We start from the raw sequence: 27,757 nt of genomic DNA, 5'->3' as shown, positions 1-27,757 counted from the left end.
CCCGACTCAGACTCCACAGCCCTGTTTTTTTTTTTTCTGACAAACTACCTTCATACTTAAAATAAAGTAGTAGCATACTTAAAATAAAAAGAGAGAACCGAAAGCCCAATATAGTGTAGTATGTCAACACAATTGTTATAATGAAAAAAAGAGTAAAATGAATACTCACAAACCAGGGTTACCTCCAGGCAACCACTGTATAGGCAGGTGAGGAGATTAGCCTGTCCTCACTCAGGATTAAGAAGTCGCTCTCTGTAGATGTGAAAACGGGGTGTCCCCCTCCACCAAGGGTGGATATATGACGTATAGCAATTTGAACAGAGGTGCCAAAAGAATAAGATCAAATATTAAAAGGTTTAAAAATTGCTTGGGAGGCAGCGGTGGACTTACCTCCTATATAAGCAGACACAATAAGCTGTGTATTTCAACAAAATAATATATTTATTGATACACTCCAAAAATAAGTTCAAGTTTATTTTTGGAGTGTATCAATAAATATATTCTTTTGTTGAAATACACAGCTTATTGTGTCTGCTTATAGGAGGTAAGTCCACCTCTGCCTCCCAAACAATTTTTAAACCTTAATATTTGATCTTATTCTTTTGGCGCCTCTGTTCAAATTGCTATACCTTCATACTTAGCGCAACAAGATCTGCATCATAGTAGCATCATCTCTAGCTCAAAGAATTAGCTAGAGCTGTCTGGATACTCCGCTCCCATCATGCATTGCAAAGGGGCAAAGATCAAGCCTGCCACTGCCACCACTGGAGTAAATTCAGCAGCCATTATTGGTGTCAGATATTTGGAGTTTAGACCAAGTAACCGCTGAAACCTTGATTAAATAATTATTTAAATCTTTATAACCAAAAATTACACGTTGGCTTGGTTTACGCAGATATTTGCAGTCTTTTTTTGTTTGTTTTTTGTTTTAAGAAGCAACCGGTTCTTTACTGAATGTTTGAGGAGTTTGTGATAGGCGTATAAAAATATGTATTTACCATGATGATTTACAATGACACTGCTTGCAGCTTTTGGGTGTCGGTTGTGGTGTTAATCACCTCCGTAGAATTTGGAGTTCTACGATTTTTAAAAAGATTGCTTTGACAGGACTTTGCTAAAATCCTGTTAACGCCTTGATCTACTTTGCGCAAAAATCTAGGCAGTCGGAGAAGGTTGTTGGTGGCGTCTAAAGGTGCCTTTTTTTTATCAAATCTTACCATTTCTATGAATCATAAGGGAATCCCTAAAGTATCCATTCCCAGTACATTCACTCAGTTTTACCCGGGTTGTGGTACATAAATCATTCGACTCCTCAGTTTATGAAACCTCCGACTCCAGGTACCCAAAATTGCTCCGACTCCTTAGTCTAATTTTTACAAAGGATATGGATTTGGTGGTTAAAAATAAATAAATAAATAAATAAATAAATAAAATCTGACTCCTCGACTCCACAGCCCTGGGTTTTACACTTCTATTACATAGGTTAGGCAAAAAAAACCCCCAAAAAACAAAAACACTGATTAGCTGGTACCATCAGATGCTGCTAACAGCAACGCTTCACAACCATCCGTGTGAACCAAGCTTTAGCATTGACAATGGAGGTAAATTTGAAAATTGTCAGTTTGTTTTGTGCCTTGACTTATTAAAAAAGTTGGTGATACAAACGCTACATAGAAAAACAGGCTACACATACTGTAAATTAAGCAATCATGCAGCGAAGCACAGTGGCAGGCAGACCTTACCTTCTGAACCTGGTAGATCTGTATACAGAAAGAAATGAAGCAGAAAGAGTCAGAAATAGACAAGCAGAAGCAGTGACAGATAAATGCCAAACAGTGAAAAGATGGAAATATTTACACAGCAGCCTGCAGGATTGCAAAGATAAAGCTGCTGAGATTCAGCGCTGGATAATTATTTACATTATCGTATCTCTAGGTACCAGGTCCTTGTTTAGAGCTAGTACAGAAATGTTTTCAGAAAGTCTACTGATAATGTAGTTAGAATTCAGGTTCCGAGCTGTTGCCTGAGATACAGAAAGGAGCAACAAACAAATGTTCTTAGAGATTCATCTCCTGGTGCTAAGAGGTGGTTAAATATAGTGTGTGTGGTGTAGTGAGAGAGTCCTCCTCGCTGGGCACCTGCTATCTCTGGAATATCTCAGAGGAGTCCAGAGACATTTATACATGTGGTCTAAAGGCAGCGGATGTGCACAGGCCCACAGCCTCATACGTTTGGGATTGGCAGCTTTGAGGGTACAATTTAGGTCAGGCTGGCACGAGACTAGGCCAGAGTAGGCCACCGTGTCTGTGATTTGAGAAGAGGTAAAGTGGCTGAGCTGCTGCCTCCTGTTACAAGTAACCAGAGCCAAAGACAAAGTCAGGTGCAGTGGATTTGCCAGGCTGCCTCTCAGTCCTTCAGTAAAAACAAAAGACTCTTTGTAAACTCAGGAGTCATCAACTAGAATGCAGACTTCTCTTCCTTGTTTATATGAGCATAAACCAGGGCATGTTTACAGCCTATGAGTTTAGTCACAAGTCATTAAGCAAGCAAACAGAAACCTTGCTGGACAGTTCTGTATGTTTTCATACTGTTGAGAAAATTGCCACCTGTGTGCAGAAATTAAGGAGGTGTTTACAACCACCCAGACAGGTCTGTGTGCTCCCAGCCTGTCACTGTACAGATCAGTTCTTGTCTCAGGACAGCCAGCAGACAGGTAACACTCCCCCCTCCTCCTGTGTGTTTATACAGGGATTCTGCTAATGATTTAAGCTGATCACCACAAGGAAGGAGGGGTGGGAGCTGGATAAGAATAGTCAGCCATTATTGTATTGATGCTGTAATGCAAAGACACTTGTAGTAAGTGATCACAGGTCACTCAAGGATCTGTACAGTACTGCCTCTTATGCTGGAAATCGACAGTACGTTTTCGCTGCTCGATTGAGCCATTTAGATGGCTCGATTGAAAATTTCCGACATGTCCGATCACCCACCCAATCGATTCCGCGCTCGATACCACATTGGGGGGGGGTGGGGGTGGTCAATGGAAAAAGATAAGGAAAACGAGCAGAAGATAAGAGTATCGCCCTTACCGTAGCATTAGACACAGAACATTTATCACACTTTTCTCCTGGTGGACTCCTAGCTCTTCAGGGCCGCAGCCACTAAGGCTCGATCCACACTTGTCCTGTTGGTCCGATTCCAGGTCAGAGTCGTGTCAAACGGATCCGCTTTTTCTGAAAAACTGATCTCTTTGACACAGATCTGATCTGGATGCCTACGCGGGTTCTGCATCTGCACGTCAATCGCGGTGGTACGTATGCATCAGCTGCTCACCTGTTACCACCACCGCTCGTCCCGCCTCTTGGTCAGTCCCTTGCACAGCCTGGAGGCCAGCAGAGGCATGGCTCTCCATAGGCTGCAACAGGCCAATTCTGCCTAGCAACAGGGAGATTTATCATTGGTTCAACATGTTGGAGGAGGTCTATTGCAGCCCAATGGAGAATCCCCATGCTTCTGTTGGCCTCCAGGCTTGTCAAAGTCGGCCGAGCGGCGGTGATGGACAGCGGGACTAGTGAGTATGATGTCACGACAGTTATGGGATGCGGCCGAAATGGGTGACGAGGATGTGGCAACTAGCCTAGTGAAAGAGGAGAGAGTGTCCATTCTCATTTTCTCCTGTTTCTGTACGAGTGGAAGCGGGTTCTATTTTTAATATAGAATGCGCTTCCTGAGTTTCTGCAGAGCTTTAAAAACGTATCCAAAGGATACGTTTTTTTTAAAACAAGTGTTCACCGGCCCTTAGAGTGACCAGGATCATTAGGGAGCATTGCCCAAAGACTCCTTCCTGTTTTACGTATTAACTTGAGCCAGGATTTGAACCTTGGTCAAAGGCTCAAATCCCACAGCAAAGGCAAGAGCCTTACCAGTATGCTATCCAGCTGACCAGCTTAGACTACATAGTGAATACAATACAGGGTAAAACACAAATAAAGAAAAAAAAAATAGTAGTTCTTGTAATTGCTATATTAAACTTGAAATTCAGGAGGCTGGAAGGGGGTTGTAATGGCATAGCAATAGGGGATGCAAAGACTGCGCACCAAGGCACCTGGAACTAAAGGGCACACATGGGAGCTTCCTGCAGTTGCTGCATTAGCTCTTCAATGGTCCTGTACTAGTAAAGGATCACCTCTATATGTGCTATGAATAGTGGCAATCATTAACAAACCAGGAGGATTGTTTATTTTATCCTATGGAAATATAAATCAGCCTAAAAAGAGACTACAGTAATTCATTGTTTTCCGTGGTGGCCAACCCATGTGTGAAAATGAATGATATCACATGCTCCCCTACAGCACTGACAATTTAAGCCCAATGCCCATAGGGGAAGAAAAAATTCACTGATGGAATAACCCGGTTATTCAGTATATTCGATAGTCAGCTGCCCTCATCCAATGGAAGGCTTACCCATTTACTTTGTATCCAGGAGGTGACTTTTTGGAAAGTCAGTGTATGTTCTGTTGCAGGTGGAGACGAATGGAAGCTAGCAGTGCATCTGGGCTGAGCAACGGCAACTTCTCTGACAGCGGAGTTTTCCTAAACTGAGAAGGGTATATAGGCTGACAATTGTATTATATTCCTTTTAAACAATGTATATTGCAGATCTAAAGTTTCTGAGTGAAGGCTGATTGGATTTGCTGCATGCTTGTTTCAGATGAGCTATTCTACTGTAGCCAAAGATCAGCAGGACTGCCAAGCAACTGGTATTGTTTAAAAGGAAATAAACATGACAGCCTCCATATCCCTCTCAGTTCCGGTGTACATTAAGGGAAACACTCCACTATACTAATGAGGGAGAGAAAAAATGATATGGAGTCATATTTACCCCACTTTATGGTGGCCATACATGGTACAATTTTTTTATACAATCTTACCATTTCTATGTACCATAAGAGTAAATTAAGTGAATATACTGAAAGGATAATTTAGGCAGTTCCCTTATATTACATAGAAATGGTAAGATTGTATTTTAACAGGATTACCTAAATGTTTAAAACAAAAAAAAAAATAAAAAGGCTGGATAGTCCAGATTTAAACAGTAGAAAGCAAAAAGTTTGCATGAGCACAATGTACAGAATAGCTGCTAACCCAATCCAAAGTTTGGTCAATTTACTACTATATCAAAAACAAATACTGCAGATTTAATGGCAAATCCTGTTATTCTGGATGTAAGCTCCCAGGCAGAATATGACAAGTATAAATAGGTTTGGTTTCTGAAATGCATGTCATCTCCTCCTGATCAGCCTGGCTACTGCACACTCTCAACACTTTATGTTTGTCTGATAAGGAAGGACTTCAGTTAATAAATAGTCTACACAAGGTGCAGAAATACTTGACTGACCCAACAACCCCACCCTCGGGAATTCCAATAAGGCTATGAACATTGTGCAGTGTTAACATTCCAGATTTCGCTATGACCCTTGTGAAGATATAGTAAGCAGACAGCAGCGCTTTCTTCCTACTAATCATAATTTTATTTTACATTACCAGCTTTGCTTGTTGTGTTATTTATCTGCATGTAACTTTCTAACTCCACTAACTCTGAGAACAATAGAAGTAACAGAGTTGCTACTAAATTACATTCAAAACACTGCAAGTATTTAGGCAAGCTGTATCATATAGACATACAGTATGTGTACTGTTCTGAAGTTGCTCCCATACCGCACTGAAATAACTTAACAGGAAGGGGTTAATAGGAATGACAGGAACAACTGAGAATTAGGACTTCTTTTAAAGTCTACACTTCTTCCATGTGTTCCTGGTAATTGCAGTAAGCCTAGACACACTGTAGGTATGTCTGAAATTTCACTTCTTCCTTTCTGCAGACTTCTGGGTAAGACGTATACCAAGGACACCAGCAGAGAAGGGTAGTCAAGTATGCCAACTGGCTTGTGTGGCAGTCTCCATACCAACAGGTAAAATATTCTAATCATATAGAGGAAAATAATGCTAAAATAATATTTAAGATATAAGATAGAGGAATAAAGTAAACCACACACACCAAAAAAAAAAAAAAAAAAAAAAAAAAAAAAAGTGTGCAAGTATTAAACTGGCCGAAAAGTGCCCATACACTTGCAGATAGTTAGCAGATTTGACCATGCAGCCGCCTCTGCCTGCCGGGCCCCCGAAGTCTGCCTCATGTGATGTCAGTACATGTGGGGTTGTCACGAGGTACAGGCACCCTGGGACACAAGGGGAGGCGCCAGTGGACAGGGGAAGCATATTTTACATGGAATGAGGAGAGAAGAGACCGGCTGGGGATACGATGGCCATCAGGAATTGAATACCACTGCTGCCATGCACCCTTTCACATGAGGTGTTCCCCGCATGCCGGATTGTTTTGATCTGTCAGCTGGAAATTCATTGAAATGAGGATCGGGCACAATGTGGCATCGATCTCCATCAGACTCAATCATCATGATCAAAACGATGGAATCTTGATGCTGCAAAGTGAGTAATGTATGGGCACATTAAAACAGCCTAATTGCAAACTATTACCGCCCCGCGCACACGATAGGCAGATGCACAGAAACAGATGGGAGAGGCAGTCTAAGCTTAAAATGTGTTATACTGGGGAGAGGGAGCCAGTACAAGCAGGGCCAGATTTAAGCCAAGGCTATCAGCCATGGCCTAGGGTACTACAGGATCAAGGGCGGGTGGGCAGCAGGCTATACTAGTGGGGGAGGGGAAGACTCACCTCGCTTCCTATACTGGAGGGAGGGGGGGGTCATCAAGCTATCAATATGGAATAGGGGAGGGTCATCTTGCTTTTTAGACTAGAGGGAAGGGATCCACTGGATACCTATACTGGAGGGAAGGGGAGGAGGGGGGGGGGGGGGGTCATCTGGCTATCTAAACTGGAGGGGAGAGGGTCATCTGGCAGCTTATACTAGAGGGAAAGTTCAATGGGCTACCAATACTGGAGGGAGGGTGAAGGGTCATCTCGCTACCTACACTGGAGGGGGGTGGTTGTTGACAGTGGCCTCGAGTACAAATTTGTTGACAAATTCAGCCCTGAGTACAAGGCTTTACAGGCTGCTGAGCAATGTAAGTGATCAGACAACCTAATTGCTGGATCACATTTCTAGAATGTTTGCTTACAGGTTCAGTGTGGGACTGGCTGCCAGGTTTGCCAGTCACTATCGGGACCTACCTGCCAGTTCAGACTACTGGTCATGAATATTACTGCTTAGAATTATCAAGCCGAGAGCCTGGGCACGGTCTGTGACACGTCTATTATAAGTGACGCCAGAAAAACAATGGATGGACACAGTGGATTGCCATCGGATCCGCTGTGACAGTCCATGTCGGGAAACTGGTGCAGTGTGAACCTAGCTTTAAACCTCTAAGGTACACACATACAATTTTGATTGGCCAATTTTACCGCTTGCATATAGTATGAAAGCCAACAGATTGTGCAGCTAAACTCTCATACTACATAGCTGTGGTCAAAGCTGGATGTGTGTAGGCACTTCAACAGTGGCCTCTGGACAGAAATAGGGGCTACTATTCAACTATTTCTATTAAAAACAACAAGGATAGCAAGAATAAGCCAGAGAGGAGGAAATTCACTTTTTAAAGTGTGAAGTAAAAAAACACCCGTGTGTGGTGTGTGTGCTGTCATTGAGGACTGGGTGACATTGCAAATGTGCTTAGAGTGTTCCCGGAGATCAAGTACATTTTTGCAAACAAAAGCGGAGGATGAGGTAACCTCACAAACAGTTCCATGCATACCTTTTACTTCCACACCTTCTGGAATCTTTACACCTGTCCCACCAGATAGCTCATATTGAGCAGAACAGCTCAGAGAGTGGTCCCATCTCACACCTCTAGACTGTGAAACGCATGTCCAGACATAAACTGTGAACTTCCTGTATCTATTCTAAACGAATGGCTCCTACCTAAGGCACAGAGGATCCATAGGCATATCAAAATAGCCATATGAACTGGTTAGACTCATCGACAAGGAGTCTGCCAGCCACAATACAATTATTCTACACTACATTAGGGCCTTTTTCCACTAGCCTGCGATTTGCTTCTGATCGCAAATCGCAAGGTACATTAAACTAATGGAAACTGCAGCAGCAATTTACATTAGTGCGACCCGATTGCGATGCGATTTTGGTCAAAGCGCAATCGTCGTCCTGCCGCGTTTTGTATGCGATTGAGCAATACTATAATGAGTATAGTAGCTCAATCGCAATCGCATGGTGGAAATTGAAACGCGATTGCGATTGCATTTCATAGTGGAAAAGAGCCCTTAGGAATAGCACACAGAGACCTTTGAGATCATTCCCTTTAATTTTAAGCTCAGTTCACGTCTCAGTCATACTAGTAAAAGGGAAACTGATTGGAACCTGAGGTGAACCTAAGCGTGAACAGAATATAACAGTTCATTGTTCAGCCAAAACGGTTTGACTGACTTTGAACTTCAGTCAGAATCACATTAAATAAATCTCTGCCTGAACTGAAAGGTCTGTCTGGGCTAGCCCTTAATCTGAGTTATATATAACTCACTGCAGCCAGATTACGCAGACTTTTTTAAGTGCTTTTCTGACCAACTGCAGCCTTCTGACATGATAATAGGCTGAGCACATGCACTACAACCATGTACCTGATAGGAGGAGAAGTGCAGCTACATCCAATTCAATCCCAATATTAGGATAAAAAGCCGAACAAAGCAGGATACCCTGTTCTGCTGTGCACTTGCTTGGCCCTATATATCTGTTGTGGAGTCTGTGGTGTGTCACTATAACCTCCTTATTTCTGTGGACAGCTGGTGTTCCCGGAATACTGTCTACTCTATGACCGAGTACAGCGAGCTGGGGAGGAGGCTGGAGACACATGGTTTGTTGTTACACTGAAGTATTTATTATAAAAATATATTTTTTCCTACTTGCATGCAGGTTTAACTTTGCAGAGCTAAAATCAAATATTTTAGAGTATACGGTACAAAAAGTCACAATAACAAAGTTTCAAGAATGTTATTGAAATGAAACCACTGCTTCTGTTCTCCTTTGACAGCCCATCACTGAGGCTATATGGACACCAACAGCTGTGCCCTCTGATCACATGGTGCACTGCCTGTTCCTCTGATCACATGGTGCGCAGCCTGTCCCTGCCCCAGAATTGCTTTGTAACGCATCTCATTCAGTTCTGCTGAAGCTGTGCAAGTTTGGGGAGAATTTCTGAGTACTTTCCCTTTTAAGAAGGACTATGTTTATTCCCACTTAAAGAGACACTGAAGTGAAAAAAAAATTATGATATTATGATTTGTATGTGTAGTACAGCTAAGAAATAAAACATTAAGATCAGATACATCAGTCTGATTGTTTCCAGTACAGGAAGAGTTAAGAAACTCCAGTTGTTATCTCTATGGAAAAAAGCCATTAAGCTCTATGACTTTCAAAGTCGTGGAGAGAGCTGTTATCTGACTTATTATCTCAACTGTTACTAAACAAATTCATTTTTCTCTGACAGAGGAGAGGTCATTAGTTCACAGACTGCTCTGAAAGAATCATTTTGAATGCTGAGTATTGTGTAATCTGCACATATTATAGAATGATGCAATGTTAGAAAAAACACTATATACTTGAAAATAAAAATATGAGAATATTTTCTTTGCTGCTAATCTTCTAGTAATTATTCATAGTACACAACCAATTCATTATATCATTTTTTTTCGCTTCAGTGTCTCTTTAAATGCAAGACATACAAGTCTGATAATAGTGCTCACTAAATCAGGAGCCCCCTCTACACCATGCAATTCTGCAAGTGATCGATCAAATTCGATTGGATCGATTAAATCCGACGTTTCCGATCGAGATTCGATTGGTAGTGTAGTTGTGTTTGCATAGTTATCAATGCAAAATCGACCACACTACCGATCGAATCCCGGACATGTCGGATTTAATCGATCCAATCAAATTCAATCCAATCGAATTTGATCGATCACACGCGAAATTGCATGGTGTAGAGGGGGCTTTAAAGAGAACCCGAGGTGGGTTTGAGGAATATTATCTGCATACAGAGGCTGGATCTGCCTATACAGCCCAGCCTCTGTTGCTATCCCAAACCCCACTAAGGTCCCCCTGCACTCTGCAATCCCTCATAAATCACAGCCATGCTGTGAGACTATGTTTACATCTGTAGTGTCAGTCTCAGCTGCTCCCCCGCCTCCTGCATAGCTCCAGTCCCTGCCCCGTCCCTTCCCTCCAATCAGCAGGGAGGGAAGGGATGCAGGCGGGGACTGGAGTTCTGCAGGAGGTGGGGAGAGCAGCAGACTGACACTATAGAGATAAACACAGCCAGCTCTGACAAGCTGTTTGTCAGCAGCGTGGCTGTGATTTATGAGGGATTGCAGAGTGCAGGGGGACCTTAGGGGGGTTTGGGATAGCAACAGAGGCTGGGCTGTATAGGCAGATCCACCCTCTGTATGCAGATAATATTCTTCAAACCCACCTCGGGTTCTCTTTAAGATTTGCACACCACTGCTACATTAGATTTTCATGCAAATATGTCATTTTGGCACCTCAGCTTCCTGCATTTCCTGTCTACTCATCTTCAAGTGACAGAGAAGCTACAAAGCTAAATAGAGTGTGGTGTGATCTGCATGGCTGTGCAGTGGGGTAGAGGTGTGTGAAATCACAAGGCTGGGTGAACATACGGTAGTTATACATACATTTGCTTCAGCATACAGTGTAAACGTTTTCCTTCAATTTCTCAAGTGTGCCAGGAGCGTCACCAATACTAACTGGAGTGTGTTGATTGCCCTTACCTCCTTCTGTTGTCGCTCCAGCTCCTTCATGCGAATTTCTCGCGCTTCAGCACGCGCTGCCCTCTTGGCCGCCAGTCTTGCCTCTGCCTGCAAAGTAAGATCACAGCAATCAAACAGAAGTCTAGCATTGAGAGGTTTCTTGGAAAACAATATATTATATTTCCAGTTACTATGCTATAAAGATTCTACTTGGAACACTTACAAAATATAAACTTTGGTGCTGCTCTTCTGCTTACCATAGTCTTTACATGTACCGTATTTTCCGTCGTGTAAGACGAATGGGCGGATAAACGATCCCCAACATTTCCAGTTAAAATATACATTTTGGGATATACTCGCCGTATAAGGCTACCCCTCTCGACTGTTGGACATTTGTATACTGTACTGTATATGTACTGGTGCTATAATGTATAAGCAGGTGCAGATTCTGGTGCTGTACTGTATGTGGTACCCATTATACATCAACCACACAATCGCAGCACATGCACAAACTGTATGCAAATCATTCGATATAATCCACACAATATGCATAAAAAAAATCTAAAGTCAGAACAAAAAAAAAAAATGAATTAGGCTAAGTTAACTGTGGGAGATGCGGTGCGCTCTCTGTAAAAACAGGAAAGCAACAATAGCTGGAAAAAGTTACATGGCACGTTGTGTGCACATTGCGTTGTGTTGGGATACCGGAAATCTGCTGGATCACATACAATGCACTCTGAATGGCGCACAGACTTACAATTGCAGTGCATTAACTTGCCTCCATTAGATCGCACTGCAACTCCACACTGAACAGATCCTAACAAGTTTTCACAAAGAGAAGATACGTCTTAGTGCCCAAGCTAGTTTAATAAAAGTTTGTCAAGATGAAGAGATCATTAAGTTTCTAGATTTGGAATTGTCATGAACTAATTGGGTACATCACCTCATGTCTAGACTAGAAGGACTAAACACTATAGTAATATTTGTTGTAATAAAAGTGGTTTCAAATAGGTGGTTCCTACAGAGTGAGCTGTAATCTTCCATTAGCCAAGCCCTAAACTGTTTAACAATGTCAGATTATCTCTATGGTAAACTGGTCCCTAAACAGCATGAATGAGGAAAGGAAGGCCTGCTCATCAGAGAGCCTTGTAAGATTTTACTTACCCACTGATAGGAAGGAAGAAAAAATAAAATGAACATGCATATGTAACTAACACAGGAAACCAGAGACCTGTAACAGGAACACTACACAAACTGCTACAAATAGCATTACACTGACAAAGTAAATTCCCCAAAGTCAACAACACAAGATACTTCATTATCTTAAAGTCAAGTCCGCAACAAGTAACTGAAGTAGAACTTCCTACAGCAAACTATCAGCCCTTTCCTTTGATTTACAAAGAGACCATAACAACTTATAGTGCTGCTATACACATCACCACAACATTCCTAAAGACATTAAGAGTCAGGCCTTGTTCACACTAGCCCTTATGTCAGATGCTGAGAAATCCTGACCACTCCTGTTAGGGCAACTGCTGCAGCTTTTGAATGGCATTTTCCTGGTATTTGCTGCAGTTTGTCAAACACCAGGAAAATGCAAGTCATACGAGACATTTATCGTATTAACCATTAAAAACCTAAAAAAAACAAAACAAAAAAAAAAACACCTGAATACAACGCTTAAAGAGAGTCTGAAGCGAGAATAAATCTCGCTTCAGACCTCATAGTTAGCAGGGGCACGTGTGCCCCTGCTAAAACGCCGCTATCCTGCGGCTTAACAGGGGGTCCCTTCACCCCCAAATCCCCTCAGTACATCGCAGAATCTCTTCCGCATTGGAGCTGGGCTAACCGCCGCAGCCCTGCCTCCCGCGCGTCTATCAGACGCGTACCTTCGCCTCTCCCCCGCCCCTCTCAGTCTTCCTTCACTGAGAGGGGCGGGGGAGAGGCGGCAATGCGCGTCTGATAGACACGCTGAGAGGTAGGGCTGCAGCCATTAGCCCTGCCTCCAGGAAGAGCAAAATTTACGACCATTTGGTCGTTGATTTTGCGGGGGGGGGGGGGGGGGGGTCTGGGGGTGAAGGGACCCCCGTTTAGCCGCGGGATAGCGGCGTTTTAGCAGGGGCACACTTCTCTTGCTTCAGTGTCTCTTTAAAGGGGCACTAAGGTGAAAAATTGTAAAATTTTAAATATGTGCAAAGAGGCAAATTAGAAGTACATTTTTTTCCAGAGTAAAATAAGCCATAAATTACTTTTCTCCCATGTTGCTGTCACTTACAGTAGGTAGTAGAAATCTGACAGAAGTGACAGGTTTTGGGCTAGTCCATCTCTTCATGGGGAGGGAGGGGGATTCTCAGGGATTTATTGATTTTCAAAAGCACTTAGTGAATGGCAGTTGCTCTGTCCAACTGTCAAAAAACTGTAGCGAGGAGGGAAGCTGGCTCTACTGTAATGGCCCATACTCACGGGCTACAATTGTCGCCCGTGGGTATGAGGCGTTGCACGGGTGCGCACCCCGAACTGTCGCTGATGTCGCCAGGCGATTGGCGCGGTCAATCGCCTGGCGACAGTTGCCGCCGCAACTGTCGCTAGTCCACATGGGTATGCGGAGTAGCGACAGCAACAAGCACGGAGTACATTGAGCTTCCGCCGGGGGGGGGGGGGGGGGGGGGGAGGAACAACAGCGACAGCTTCCGCCGCATCAGTTGCCAGGTCCCTCCGCCGTGTGTATGCGGAGGGACCTGGCGACGAGCTGTCGCCGGCCTGTCGCGCACATGCTCCTCTGTGTGCTAGCGACAGGCCAGAAATGTTGCCCGTGAGTATGGGGCATAAGTGACCGCAACATAGGAGAAAAGTAATGTATGGCTCATTTTACTCTGGAAAAAAAATGTACTTCTTTGTCTATGTTTGCACATATTTTAAATTTTACCATTTTTTGCCACAGTGCCCCTTTAAAATTGCCTATGGAATAGTAAAGTATCAGCTCTATCCCTTGAATGCTACTTAGCAAATCAAACAAATGGAGGGGTTTCACACCAGGGCATTTGTCTAGCTGCACGGCCATTTTTTAACTAGTGTGAACAAGGGTCAGTGTACTAAAGTACGGTTAAATCATTTTGAAATGTATTTGTAAAATGGTTAATGGCTGGACCATGTAAGAATCTGGAATCAAAAGTTTTTCACTTTGCACATAAACCATTTGTAGTTCATCTTCATTTCCTGGCTGGCTATGCTGACTTCTTATGCTGTCAGATGCTGCTTGGCTGGACTGAATATAGCCCATGAGCTGTTCAAACGCCTCCCTCCATCCAATCAGGTAAAGAAAAAAAAAAAAAAAAAAAAAAAAAGAGAATACTGGAATACCTCAAGACTAAAAGATGGCCAATGCTAAATCCAGCTTGCATAAACAATGTAATGCATACTGCATATAACTAGAAACCAATCAATCTGGGCCAATCAATCTGAAATTTGCATGCAACCAGAGTTGGCATCTCACTGCACAGTCATCCCTATGCACTCCATACGTTATGTGTACTGAAGTGCTGACAAAAGCTACAAGAATGTCAAATACATGATGATCAGAGAGAAACAGTTTTTTTCCAAGTAAATATTGCTTCTATTTAGTCAGTAGAGGCATTGATTTATCAGATGATACTATACATACTGGAGTGGCATATCTGTGCTATACAATGGTGTGCAAGTATACTGCAATACTAATCAGGGCCTTATTTCAATCTTCAGCACATAGACAAGAAAAACAGAAACTCCCAAGATAACTAAATGGAAAAGGTTGTAATGGCATGTAGCGTTTCAGTGGGTTACAAGTTTTCATTATTTTGTCGTCATGTGTGGGTCCCCATTGGATATTTCCCTCATTTTCTGTCCCTCTGTTCTCCACCACTTTAATATGAATCCTGGCAGAAAATGAGGCACATCAATAAGAACTTGACAGAGGACACATTTTGCTGTTTTACGTAATCTGCAGCCTCCCTCACTGCCTGTACAACTTGATCTCCCAGACAGAACACTAGAGTGACTTTGAAGTGGCTTTAGGAGGAACAAAAACAGAGCAGAATGCCACACATACCTGTACAAACGCCGCCAGCCATCACTACTGCTCTACACATACACATCCAGCATTAATGCCTAGATGTCATCCGCCAATATTGCCTGGCACTCAAGCAGCTAATCTCCAGCATGCAGCATGATTAGTGTCAGGACCGACCCCCCCTCCCCCAAGTCTTCAGGATTTATATATAATCATATACACTGACACCAACTCTGCAAGAGATGTCATACTGCAACCCTTGGGACGCCACTAGTGGGGTGACTGGGATGAAGTTACTTTCTGACTCCTTTTGAAAATGTGTGGGGCTAAAGCCTGTTTTTTTAACTACTTCAGTACAAGAGCAATTTTCACATATCAGCGCTGCTCCCATTCATTCACCAATAACTTTATTACTACTCAGCACACCTAAATGAGCTATAGTTTTTTCTTCAGCACAAATTAGGCTTTTAGGTCCAGTGCACACCAAAACCGCTAGCAGATCTGCAAACGCTAGAGGTTTTTGGAGAAGATTTCAGAGCGATTCTAGGCCTGTTTAGAGATGTTTTCTAAACATGCCTAGCATTTTTTGGAGCGTTTTTGTGTAGCAGATTATTATTATTATTATTATTTAGTATTTATATAGCGCCGACATATTACGCAGCGCTGTACAGTATATACATATCTTGTCACTAACTGTCCCTCAAAGGAGCTCACAATCTAATCCCTACCATTGCCGTATGTCTATATATTATGTAGTGTAAGTACTGTAGTCTAGGGCCAATTTTTAGAGGGAGCCAATTAACTTATCTGTATGTTTTTGGAATGTGGGAGGAAACCGGAGTGCCCGGAGGAAACCCACGCAGACACGGAGAGAACATACAAACTCTTTGCAGATAGTGCCCTGGATGGGATTCGAACCAGGGACCCAGCGCTGCAAGGCGAGAGAGCTAACCACTACGCCACCGTGCTGCCCAAATTACATGCCCAGATTACAAATATTGTTACAGTAAAGCTGTTACTGAACAGCTTCTGTAACAAAAACGCCTGGAAAACTGCTCTGATTTAGCGTTTTCCAGAGCGGTTTGAGCTTTTGCTATACTTTAGATTGAGGCAGAAACGCTTCTGCAAACCGCAAAAGTGCTGCAGGACCCACGTTTGCGTTTGCTAAAAACCTCAAACCGCTGGTGTGCACCAGCCCATTGAGATACATTAGCCAAGCGTTTTCACAGGCGGAAACGGTTTGCAAAACTCTTCAAAAAACGGTCTGTGTGCACCAGGCCTGAGTGTGTGATAATTTTGTTTAGTAATTACCTAATTTCTATGCATTTTAAAGGGAAAATAAGGGGGGGGGGGAACACTATTTCTCCATTTACATCCAGTATAGCTTTACAACAAACAACGCTAACTAAGTTAAACCCACAAATTGTATTTGCTTATCCATCCTGGTTATTACAACATTTAGATTATGCTCCTAGTACAATATATGCTGACTTTATTGAATTTGGAAATAATAGGTGTCTTTTTTCAGTTTTTTGTTTTCTCATTGTACATTATCGATGATTCCATTACCTTATTTGCAAAAATAACAGTAATATACCCTCATGGCATAAATATTTAAAAAGCAAAGTTCATAAGGTAACAATATATGCTTTTTCTTTTATATTCTGTAACTGTTTTCATATTACAAGTCTTTTATTTTGATACAGAATATGCAAAAATGTAATTGCTTTTGATTCAGTTTGTGACTAAAGAATACCCAAAGACATGGGCCTCTATCCTAAAACTTTCAAAACTCTATTCTACTACCTATCACGGTTAAAATGTTACTACGTATGTCTCTTGTAGTTTTCCTACAACTTTCCCAAGTTTGATTATAATTTTGAAAATGACTTTTTAGGTTTTGATTGAGTTTGTCACTACCTATTTTTAACCACTTAACGACCGCCTAACGCCGATAGGCGTCGGCGGGTCGTTAGTGGTTTTGCACGAGCGGCCTTTCCATGCTAGTTCACGGAGGGTGTCTCCGTGAACAGTGTGCATGCCGCCAATCGCGGCTCGCACACAATGTAAACACACGGGGAAGAAATCCCCGCTGTTTACATCATACGGCGCTGCTGCCGTAAAGCAGCTTGGCGATCCCCGGCCTCTGATTGGCCGGGGACCGCCGCATTCTGATTCGCCGGCATCTATTCAAGGCGGCGCAGGACTGATCTCCGTCCGGTGCTGTCCATAGGAGGAAGGGGAGGGACGGAGGCAGAAAATCGCTGCGGAGGGGGGCTTTGAGGAGCCCCCCGCGGAACCAACAGAGCCGGCGGCGATCAGACCCCCCCCTAGTGGGGAAAAAAGGGGGCAAGTCTGATCACCCAGCCTCATTGCTGATCTGTGCTGTGGGCTGTAGAGCCCACGCTGCACAGATCAGCCAAATCACCCCTGGTTCTTAAGTGGTTAATGTGACATGGATCCAAGCTTTAAGACACACCAAAATGTACTCTACAACTCATGGTTAAAATGATACCACATGTGCCACATTTAGTAACAAACTGGTGGTGCACTCTCCACTATTACACTGGACGTATATAAGTGGTTAATTGGCCAATCACTTCCTAATTTTTGGCACCTCCATGGAGAGTGGGAGCTTACCTATATAATCTGTTCATAGTATTCAAACACTGTTGGTTCTCATTCCACATTGAAGTAGTAAATGTGGTCAGTGATTGGCCAATCAAAATTGGATGCATCTACCAGGCTTTAGAGCACTTTCCTAAGTGCCAGCGATTTGAAAAGCATCTGCTAATGTAACGCTGTGTGTGATTTTTCTAAAAATCGCATTGCTGTAGTGAGAGCGATTTGCAGTGCTTGTTCACACTACAAGAGCTTTTTAAGCACTAGCGATTTGAAAAGCTCTTGCGAATGCAATGCTATGGGGGATTTTTACAAAATCATATCGCTCCAGTGTGAACACACACATAGGATAACATTAGCAACAGCTTTTAAAATCACAAAGTGCTTAGTAAAGCTCTTGTGAACAAGGGTTTCCACTCCAAAAATGCTGCAGGGCCCACAATTGCAACTTGGCCTAACTCCATTGGGTTCACCTGCACTTGACACTGCGCTTTTTAGAATTGCTGGCAGCCATTGGTGATCCCAAAGCACAGCTGGAATCACTCTAGTGGGCCCCCTAGACTAAGGAATATTACCTTTGAGTGCCTGGAAGAATTTGCATATTTTTGTTAGTACAGCAAAAGTGGGGGGAAAAAAAAAGTCACTGCGTCTTATAGTCCAAATGCAGGGAGTTCCTGACTTGTGAACGCCTGCCAATGTGACCCTCCAACCCGCTGTAATGTCGGGTCTCCCTGTACTGTGCCCATGCAGAGGAGGACACAGGGGGACACAAAGGGGCATAGAGGACGACACAAGGAGGAAACAAGGGGGGTAGAGGACAGGCAGACAAGAGGTACAAGGGGGCATGAGGTAAAAGGGGGCATAACCCACAACATGCCCCTTCACCATGGATGCACCAGGTTTAGTATCTATACACTTTTTTTCCCCCTGATTTTTGTCCTCTAAACCTAGGTGCGTCTTTTGGTCAGGAGCGTCTTACAGTCCGAAAAATACGGTAGGTTACACAGGCACTGTGCTTCCCCAATACAACACAATCAGTATGAAGCCAAAAGATCACAGGGCAGGCACAGGTGTCACTTCATCATAAGACTTGTCGGCAGATGGTATGAACAGAGGAGGTCCCCCGATGGGAAATGCTTCTCCCTACCTTGAGAAATCCAGAAAGAAACCCAATTTTCAGTCATCTTAAAAATGAGTGGAAGCAGCCTGCAGTAGCATAGTAGCAGCAGTGAGTCAGGTGCTGCTTGGTCCTAGCACTTGCCTGTTCTCTGCCAATTGACTGTATACAGACATGATTCTGGGAGGCCTTTCTTGCAGCCACATATAAGCCAGGGTGCTGGCTTATATATGGCACTTGCTCTCTCAATGCAGCCTGTAGTAGCAGCCACCAAATTTATCTCATCAGGGTCATTTTAGGCAAACAGCAAGCTACATGACCTGCAGCTTAGGGAGCCAGAGAACATTATACCCAGCTTATTGGAATCATTACTAGCAGCTACTGGTAATATGATGGAAGGGATTGCATAGAGCTGAGGGCGACTACAGGACAAAAGAGTTCATAACATTTAAGGCAGCCGTACAATAATAGATGGCCACTGGATTAAACCATCAGATTCCTCGCAGATCAAATTCGTCCACACTCAATACACACATTATCAGATTTCAGCATGAAATCTATTGAATATCTATGGAGATGCACAATAACTGCCAAGCCCCCCAGGACTGTTGGCAGTAGAGCTTACACTCACCTGTCCGCCAGCACGCGTCCTTTCTCCATATCCCCCGGGTGCTCCTCCCCATCTCTACTATCCCAAGGCATCTGTGGCATTATGTGACCATTCGACGCCTCTAGCGTTTGTCACAGGACACAGGCGATTGAAAGAGACAGGGAGGAGCGACCAGTGGCCATAGAGAGAGGACATGCCTGGCAAACAGGTAAGTGTATTATTCGTTGCCAACACTGCAAGTCAGTCATCCTGAAATCGAACGCTGCTACCGCTATGCTCCCGGCCATACACTATACATTCCGTCTGGAGCGACTGACTGATTTCAGATGGAAGTCAGTTCATCATCGTTTGTGGCATTGATTTCTAACAGATTTGCTCAGAGTGACTGAATCTGCTAAATATCAGCTGAAAAAAGCATTAAAATCAAATTTCAGCTATGGGCTAAAGCACAGGTGTTAAACTCAAGGCCTGCGGGCTGAATGCGGCCCTCCTAGCCATGTTATGTTGCCCTCCAGAGCTTCATATGTGCATTATTGTAAGCAGTAAAACAACAGTACACTGCCTTCCCATCCAGAGGATACACAGGGTTTCTGGTTAAACCGCCTAGGTGCAGCAACAACACACAGGACCCCTCTGTGAAATTAGCATGTGTCTCTTCAGTTCTTCCTGGCAGCTGCAGACTACTTCCAAACCTCCTGTTACCGATCATGTTAATACATTTGGAGCCAGAGGCATGCAACAGATCATTTGTCCATCAGGAAGAGACCGAAAGAAGCATTGGTGCAGGTAGATCTTGAACTTTTCCACAGATTTACTAGAGCAGTGATCTGCAAACTTGGCTCTCCAGCTGTTAACGAACTGCAAGTCTCACAATGCATTTGCCTTTATGAATCGTGGCTGTCAGACTCCTGCAATGCATTGTGGGACTTGTAGTTCCTTAACAGCTGGAGAGCCAAGTTTGCAGATCACTGTACTGGAGTTACTGACATGTAATGCTGGGTACACACTAAGATTTTCCATGCGATTTTGCGACCCGATCGTTTTTCTCGCACAATTCTGCGCTCGATTCTCTTATCTTCATTAGTTTTTCTTATCTTTTTCCATTCACCGCTATGAGAAAACGAGCGTGGAAACGATCGGGAGCAACATTGGACATGACAGATTTTATCAATCGGATCCATCTATTGCATGGAAAATCATACCGTGTATTAGGCATTAGATTCACCACAGACTGGTAGATCTTTCATCACAAGTAAGAGTTCCACCCCCTCCTCTCTCTCTTAGATATAAACCTGCCACAACAACCCATGGCAACCTCCTTTCCTTATAAGTATGATGGCATAAAGAGAGAGTAACTGGCGGCCCCATCTGTCAAAAGTGACAACATAATTACAGCCTGGGGGGGGGGGGGGCAGAGATATCTTATCAATGGAATCTCCAGGAGATATAAATAGTATAGAAGTCTACAAACGAATGAGGTTCTGGATTGTAAATTTGCTGCGATACAAGCATTTGTCAAGTGAGCTTTTTTCATTTTATTTGTTTTTATAGATTTTAGTTAGACTCAATGTTTGTATCTGAACTTCTGGTGTATTTATCTTCCTTTTATCTTAGCCTAGTTTGTAAAGGGCACTTTTGTTGTTGTGTCTCCCAGTGAAGGGTTTCCCTTATTTCTGGTATGAGGTTTGGTATAATGGTGCCTATCCACTGGCAGATGGCCACCAGATTTGATCACACAGATCCCTCTCTGATCAAATCTCCACCTGCCGGGCCCCCCAGAGGTATCCCCCATGTAATGTGTTTTCCCCAAGCTGCTGGTGAGTGTTGCAGCAGAGTTTACAGAGAAACCGTGACCAAGAATTGAACTTCATCCCAATCAATAGCGGTTACCCCCTTTTACATGAGAAATTGCATTCTTTTATTCCTTTTCACAAAAGGATCATCAGGGGGCTCTGTAAGGCTGATATATTGGGGTGAAACCCCTCACACAAGAAACTGAGGACCATGGTACTCCTGTCAGTTTCCTGTCTGTGAACCTTGTTGCATTGTGGGAAATAGCTGTTTACAGCTGTTTCCAACTGCCAAAACAGCAAGCAGCAGCAGTAAAAATGTCACCATATAATAAATGTCAGAATGTAAATCAGGGATTTAAAAGATTTTACAATGGGCAAACACTGACTAAATCATTTATACATAATTATTGTAAAAATGAAGCACTTTTTTGTTACATTATTTTCACTGGAGTTCCTCTTTAAGCTCACCTCTCCACTGACAGGCTCCCCTTGTGTCTTTTCTTCATTGTCACCAGATGGCTGTACCCCAAGACCCATTGGCATGTGCGTGACCATGTACATGCTGTCAGGTCATGAGGCATTAGACACATCGGACAGAGGAGTGTGAGCTCAGCTGCAAAACAGCTGCACAGCCTAGTAGGTACATATTTCACATTGGAGGGGGGGTGTGATGTGACTGGCCAGGGGTCTGCTGGCTGTCCGGAAATCAAACTCCACTATCACCGCGCACCTGACTGCCTCCTATCAAGCAATAACTTTCCAGCAGGACACATCAAAATGTTGCTCGAGTAGCCACATTGCAGCATATATTTGATCATTGTGATCACGAGTGATGCCGCAAATCAAGTAATATACGGGCACCTTAAAGCACACCTGAACTGTGGCTACATATAGCAATGTAACGTGTGTAATGCTGGGAATACACGAGTCGACCCGGTGGCTCGATTAGCCGCCGGATCAGTCCCCGCGCCTGGATCGATTCACGGGTGCTCCTTAGCTGCTCATTTTCTTCTCATTGTCCGCCCGCGGGGATCGAGCACAGAATAGATCCGGCGGGGTATCGGACATGTCGGAAATTATCAATCGAGCCATCAGCGGCTCGATTGATAAGGAGGAAATGAACCGGCTATGCCCAGCATAAGGCCTGGAACCCACTACAGCGTTTTTGACCATTTAGGAAGAAACTTTCAATTGCAAGCGACTTCCCTAAATGCTCTGCTAAAGTAAATGGATGGGACAGATTACACTAGAGCGATTGTGATTAAGCAAGTTGCAAATCGCAGGACATGCAGCATTTTTGGAGCATTTCCATTCGAATGTATTGTATAGGAGCAGGGAAATCACTCCTAAAATTGCTAGCAAAACGTTATCACAAATCGCTAGTGATTGCGATAGCGCTTTGCGCTTTCTAGTGGGATCCAGGCCTCAGACTGCATTTTGTAATTGGAAACCATCATTATTATGGAGATGGTGTTGGTGTTCTACTGATGTCCATATACTCGATTTTTACTGTACTGTAATAAATGGTACGTTTTATCAACACTTGACAGACTCCCATTGGCCTCTAACCCCTAAATTATATTGCGCATTTTTCCAGATATTCGATGCCTGAACTGTACTTATACCTGTAGCCTTTCACTTACGTGGGGCTTCTTCCGGCCCCCGTGGTCCATGAGGTCCGTCTCTATCCCCTCAGTTCTTCCGCTGGCAGCTCGGTAAGATGTGAGATAGAATGAACTGCGCATGAGCAGGAGACTACAGGCAATGGGAGCGAGATTGAGATGTGTGAGCGGGGCCCTGTATGTGCAGTTGGCGCAACTCCTGTTTGAGATGCACATCCTACAGATCCGCCAGTGGGAGAACAGAGGGGACCCAGAGGACACCGAGGGAGCTGACAGACTACGGGGGGCTGGCAGAAGACCCAGGTATGAAAAAAGGCTACAGGTTTCAGCACAGTTTAGGTGTAAGTCACCTATCCAGCACAGGAATGTAACAGGCTCAGATTAGGACCCTTTAAAATTCATTGCCAGATCCAATGTTGGATTTTCTGCAGGAAGCCCCTCTCCAGCCTCACTTCCATTTGTGGTATGATTCATTTTCTGCTGACACTTTTATTCATCAAGTCAATTGAGTTGAAAATTGATCAAACCTAAATTATCTGTTCGTGTGTGGCTAGCACTAGGATGCTCAATGGAAGCAGACTTTGGCACCTTGAGGTTCTGAAGCCATCCTTGTGAGGTGTGAAGTGGCAGAAGCTACTCTGCTCGGTTATAAATAGCATCTGCTATTCAACCTATGCAGCTTAGTGTGAAATAGCACAGAAGAGAAATGTCAATGGAAAATGACACGTCTCATTGACTCCAAGGAATTATAAATACCTACAAAATGAATAAGTTAGCATTAAAGGATCGGCAGCATCACAAAGTAATCCTTTGTAGCTGTATAAATGGGCTCCCATGAGTCTTTGGCCCCATTCATAAGATGCTCAGTGGTTGCATCACTGATCACCTGCCTCCCACTGCATGTAACTGGAGGACAAAGGAAATCCCACATACAACAAGCATAACATACATAACAAAACTATTGTGTTCAGGAACAGTGAGGGGTTTCAGCATCAACACTGGCCAATCAAACAAAAATGCATGCAGTCAATGGCATCAGGCAGTAAACAGGTAGTTGATCAATTGAGACTATCATCGGTCTCATTGAATGAAGATGCCTGGAGTGCAGATGTACTGCACTGTGCTCACTCACACAGACACCTGCTGAATCAGAGTTTTTACAATCAACTCTTACCATTCTTCAGAATTGCCATATCTCACAGCTGGTTAGGTTTTCCTATATGTAGGTGGAGAAGATAAATGGAGTAGAGCGTGTGTGTGTAGGACACTCATGTAGGACGATGTGTACACAGCCTACAGCAGGTCACTGCCACTTGCTGTATACACATCGTGCTGCACGAGTGTCCTGAGGAGTCAGACTCCCCCCTTCTCCTGGAATAGGAACTTTACATGGCAGCAGAAAGATTTTGCCTGTGAGCAAATCTTGCCTTGATAAAGGGGCCCTACTTGGCTCTGAAACTTTGGCCCTATGCTTTTACATGGAACCAATAGATAGTTCTTTGGATGTGCCAGCTCTTTACCCGTTTTGAAAATTGCTAGAGGGCGTCATCTCTCATTTCTAGCTGGAGCACTCCCTCCACAGGTTTGATCCCTATATGGCCCGTACTCACGGGCTGCAAATGTTGCCTGTCGCCAGCACACGTGAGCGTGTGGGCGACAGCTCCTCGCCAGGTCCCTCCGCGTACACACGCGGAAGAGGGACCAGCGGCGAGGCGGAAGCTGTCGCCGACGTTCCTCCTCCCTCCGCCGGAAGCTCCATATACTTTAATGGAGGTTGCTGTCGCTAGTCCGCATACTCACGCGGACTAGAGACAGTTGCGGCGGGGGTGCGGCGGCGACTGTCGCCATGCGATTGAAACTTTCAATCGCATGGAGACATGAGCGACGGGCGACAGTTCGGGGTGCGCGCGCGTGCAACGGCCCATACTCACGGGCGACCTGTCGCCGCAACACGCGCGCGCCGCGTGTTGAGGCGACAAAAGTCCCTCGTGAGTATGGGCCATTAGTGTGTGCGAGACAACATTACAATCCTGTTCACAATCCTCATCCTGCTGCATTTTGCTGTGATTGAGCTCCTATACTAAGTATAGTAGCTCAATCGCGGTAGTGGAAATCAGGAGGAAACGCGATTGCAGCGGTACACATGGGAAGTAGGGAGTTCAGGACTTCCTCTACTACATTACTTCTCCTTCAGCCAACACTTACCAGTTAGAACAGGGCCATTAGTCAGTTTCAGCAAAGACTGATTGCTCTGCGAGGTCTATAGGGATATCTGCATAGGGTAGACTAGCTAGAACGGTTTTTCAGGATATTTTCACATACCCTTCCAACAGCTGAATTGTCATTTCCTAACGAATGACTGTTTTGGATGTTCTTTCATAAAGCTATTCTCGGCTGGGAAGGTGATTCAGTCATTTTATATGAGCAGAACGTAAAGGTCTGCCAGCAGCGCTCCACCCAGTAGGGCCCATGTAACTAGGCTGATCAGCTTTATTCACATTAGCAGTAAATAGTCACTATTCCTCGCCGCTTAGCTCACATCTGCAGAGGGCAGACATCACAACAGATTTTATATATTTTTTACTCAGCTATTTTTTTATTTGTATTTGTATCACATTATATGAAAGGCATGCAAACAGATTTCATCAAGCAGAGCTCAAGTTTTGCAACAAACAGGCACTGCAAATGCGTACCTTTCCACCCAGCATAAACAGAAATATACAGGTTAAACTTATAGTAGTGCATCTTTCAGTGTAATGATTGTGGCTTAATATCACCTTGTTGTCTTTGAAACACCATCCAGAGCAGAACTGGGAAGGTTACTTAAGGACAAAACTACTGTGTTTAGGAAATGCAGGGAAAGGGTGCAGCTCAACCATACAGACACCTGCTGGATTATATATAATATATAGATGGAGATTGTAGATGTAGAGAATATATATATATATATATATATATATATATATATATATATATATATATATATATATATATATATATATATATATATATATATATATATATATATATATATATATATATATATATATATATATATATATATATATATATATATATATATATATCTGGGTGTCACCCTGGACTCACTCCCCACATCCAAAACCTCACAAAGTCCTGCAACTTCCACCTTCATAACATCTGTAAGATTCGCCCTTTCCTGACCTCTGCCACCACCAAACTCCTCATCCATGCCCTCATAATTTCCCGCCTTGACTACTGCAATGCCCTGCTGTCTGGTCTCCCTATGACCCGAACAGCCCCACTGCAGTCCATCATAAATGCGGCAGCCAGAATTATCCACTGCTCCCATCGCTCCACCATGGCGGATCCCCTCCTTGTATTCCTCCACTGGCTTCCTATCCAGTCCAGAATCAGATTCAAGATACTGTGTCTGACCTACAAATCTGTCCAACCTACATTTCCGATCTTACTCAGAGGTACACACCTAGCCGCTCACCCCGCTCTTCCAATGAACTTTGCCTAACCGCCTCCCACATCACCCAGTCCCATGCACGCCTCCAGGACTTCTCAAGAGCTGCTCCAACACTATGGAACTCCCTACCTCCACATATTAGGGTAGCCCCCTCCTTCAACATCTTCAAGAAAGCCCTCAAAACTCACCTTTTCACTCTGGCCTACTACCCCTCACAAGTGCTCTAAACCCACAGCTGAACTCTGGTCTCCTACCTCTCGTGTCCCTACCTCTCCCTTTAGATTGTAAGCCTTTGGGCAGGGTCCTCCTCCTTTTGTGTCCAACCTAATCATGCACCTCCATTACTGTACACCCATGCTATGCATCTGAGTGAACCTAACTTGCCTAATCTCCATGCTCCCCTCCAGTGACTGACTAAGCATTACCTTGTACTCATACTGTGCTGCGTGATCTGGTCTTTCTTGTATTCAGGTATTTTCATTTTGCTGTATGTCACCCCTAAATATTGTCTGTAACCTAAATTAATGTACAGCGCTGCGTAATATGTTGGCGCTTTATAAATACAATAAATAAATAGATAGATATTACAGCATGTCACACCCACAATCTTATCATGCAAAGAGAGGTATTTAAAGTATCTGAAGCGAAAATTAAACACACACAAAAAAAAAAAAAAAAAAAAAAAAAATACTTAAGAGGGAAGGATCTTGGTCCTGCAAAACCTTCCCATTCTTCTCCTCATCCCCTCGTTCCCCCCACGGTTTCTCTGTTTAAAGGCTCATACACACATCAGACTATAGTCTTTGGAAAATGAAAGATCACAGACCAATCTTACCACCCTTCATGTAGTATGAGAGCCATACTCTACACAGTCTTTTCTATGGAGCTGAACTCCCCATCAGATAGAAATCTTTGCAAGATGCTGAACACACAGATGCTGTACAGACACAAAAGATCAGTATCTGCAAAAGATCTGTTCCTGCCAAAAATCCATTCCTGCAAATTGCAATGATAGTCTATGAGATCTGCAGATCATCATACACACATGATTTAACTGACATTCATCTGCAGATCAAGCAATCATCCGCAGATCTGAAAATCCATCCTGGTGGATCTGATCTGCAGATGAATGTCAGTTAAATCATGTGTGTATGATGATCTGCAGATCTCATAGACTATCATTGCAATTTGCAGGAATGGATTTTTGGCAGGAACAGATCTTTTGCAGATACTGATCTTTTGTGTCTGTACAGCATCTGTGTGTTCAGCATCTTGCAAAGATTTCTATCTGATGGGGAGTTCAGCTCCATAGAAAAGACTGTGTAGAGTATGGCTCTCATACTACATGAAGGGTGGCAAGATTGGTCTGTGATCTTTCATTTTCCAAAGACTATAGTCTGATGTGTGTATGCACCTTAATTCTCCCGCCTCGGGAGGCTCTGTATTGCGCCCTCGCACAGTGTAGAGTGGTTTAAAGACTTCCTAAGCCCTACCTGAGCGGAAGAGAGCAGTCTCCAACCGATCAGTTGGAGCCTGCTAACGGAGGAGCCTGCGGGGAAACAAGGGGGCCAGGAGAGGAACGGAAAGGCTCTGGAGGACCCAGAGTCCTACATCTTCTTAGGTAAGCATCTGTTTTTTTTGTTTAAATTTTAACTTCTGACTCCCTTTACTACCATTAGCA

The 27,757-nt window shown here is 43.7% G+C and overlaps 1 protein-coding gene across 24 annotated transcripts in view; it reads right to left on the bottom strand.

Annotated features, from left to right (window-relative positions):
• Nucleotides 1-27,757, bottom strand: part of LRRFIP1 (LRR binding FLII interacting protein 1) — a 217,465-nt gene that overhangs the window by 82,347 nt on the left and 107,361 nt on the right. For 20 of the 24 annotated variants that reach the window (XM_068245365.1, XM_068245340.1, XM_068245353.1 and 17 more), the window contains exons 2-3: nucleotides 10,835-10,921; nucleotides 1,743-1,760 (exon numbers count right to left, since the gene is read on the bottom strand). In XM_068245365.1, the coding sequence (XP_068101466.1) occupies nucleotides 1,743-1,760; nucleotides 10,835-10,921 (105 nt within the window). The remainder of the gene's footprint in view (nucleotides 1-1,742; nucleotides 1,761-10,834; nucleotides 10,922-27,757) is intronic. The other 4 variants (XM_068245348.1, XM_068245356.1, XM_068245363.1 and 1 more) reach the window with 1 other exon arrangement.

Source organism: Hyperolius riggenbachi, chromosome 7 (genome assembly GCF_040937935.1).
Source record: "Hyperolius riggenbachi isolate aHypRig1 chromosome 7, aHypRig1.pri, whole genome shotgun sequence".
Classification (NCBI taxonomy): domain Eukaryota; kingdom Metazoa; phylum Chordata; class Amphibia; order Anura; family Hyperoliidae; genus Hyperolius; species Hyperolius riggenbachi.
The sequence above is the reverse complement of the archived record's forward strand: the minus strand, read 5'-3'. Positions and strand labels throughout refer to the sequence as shown.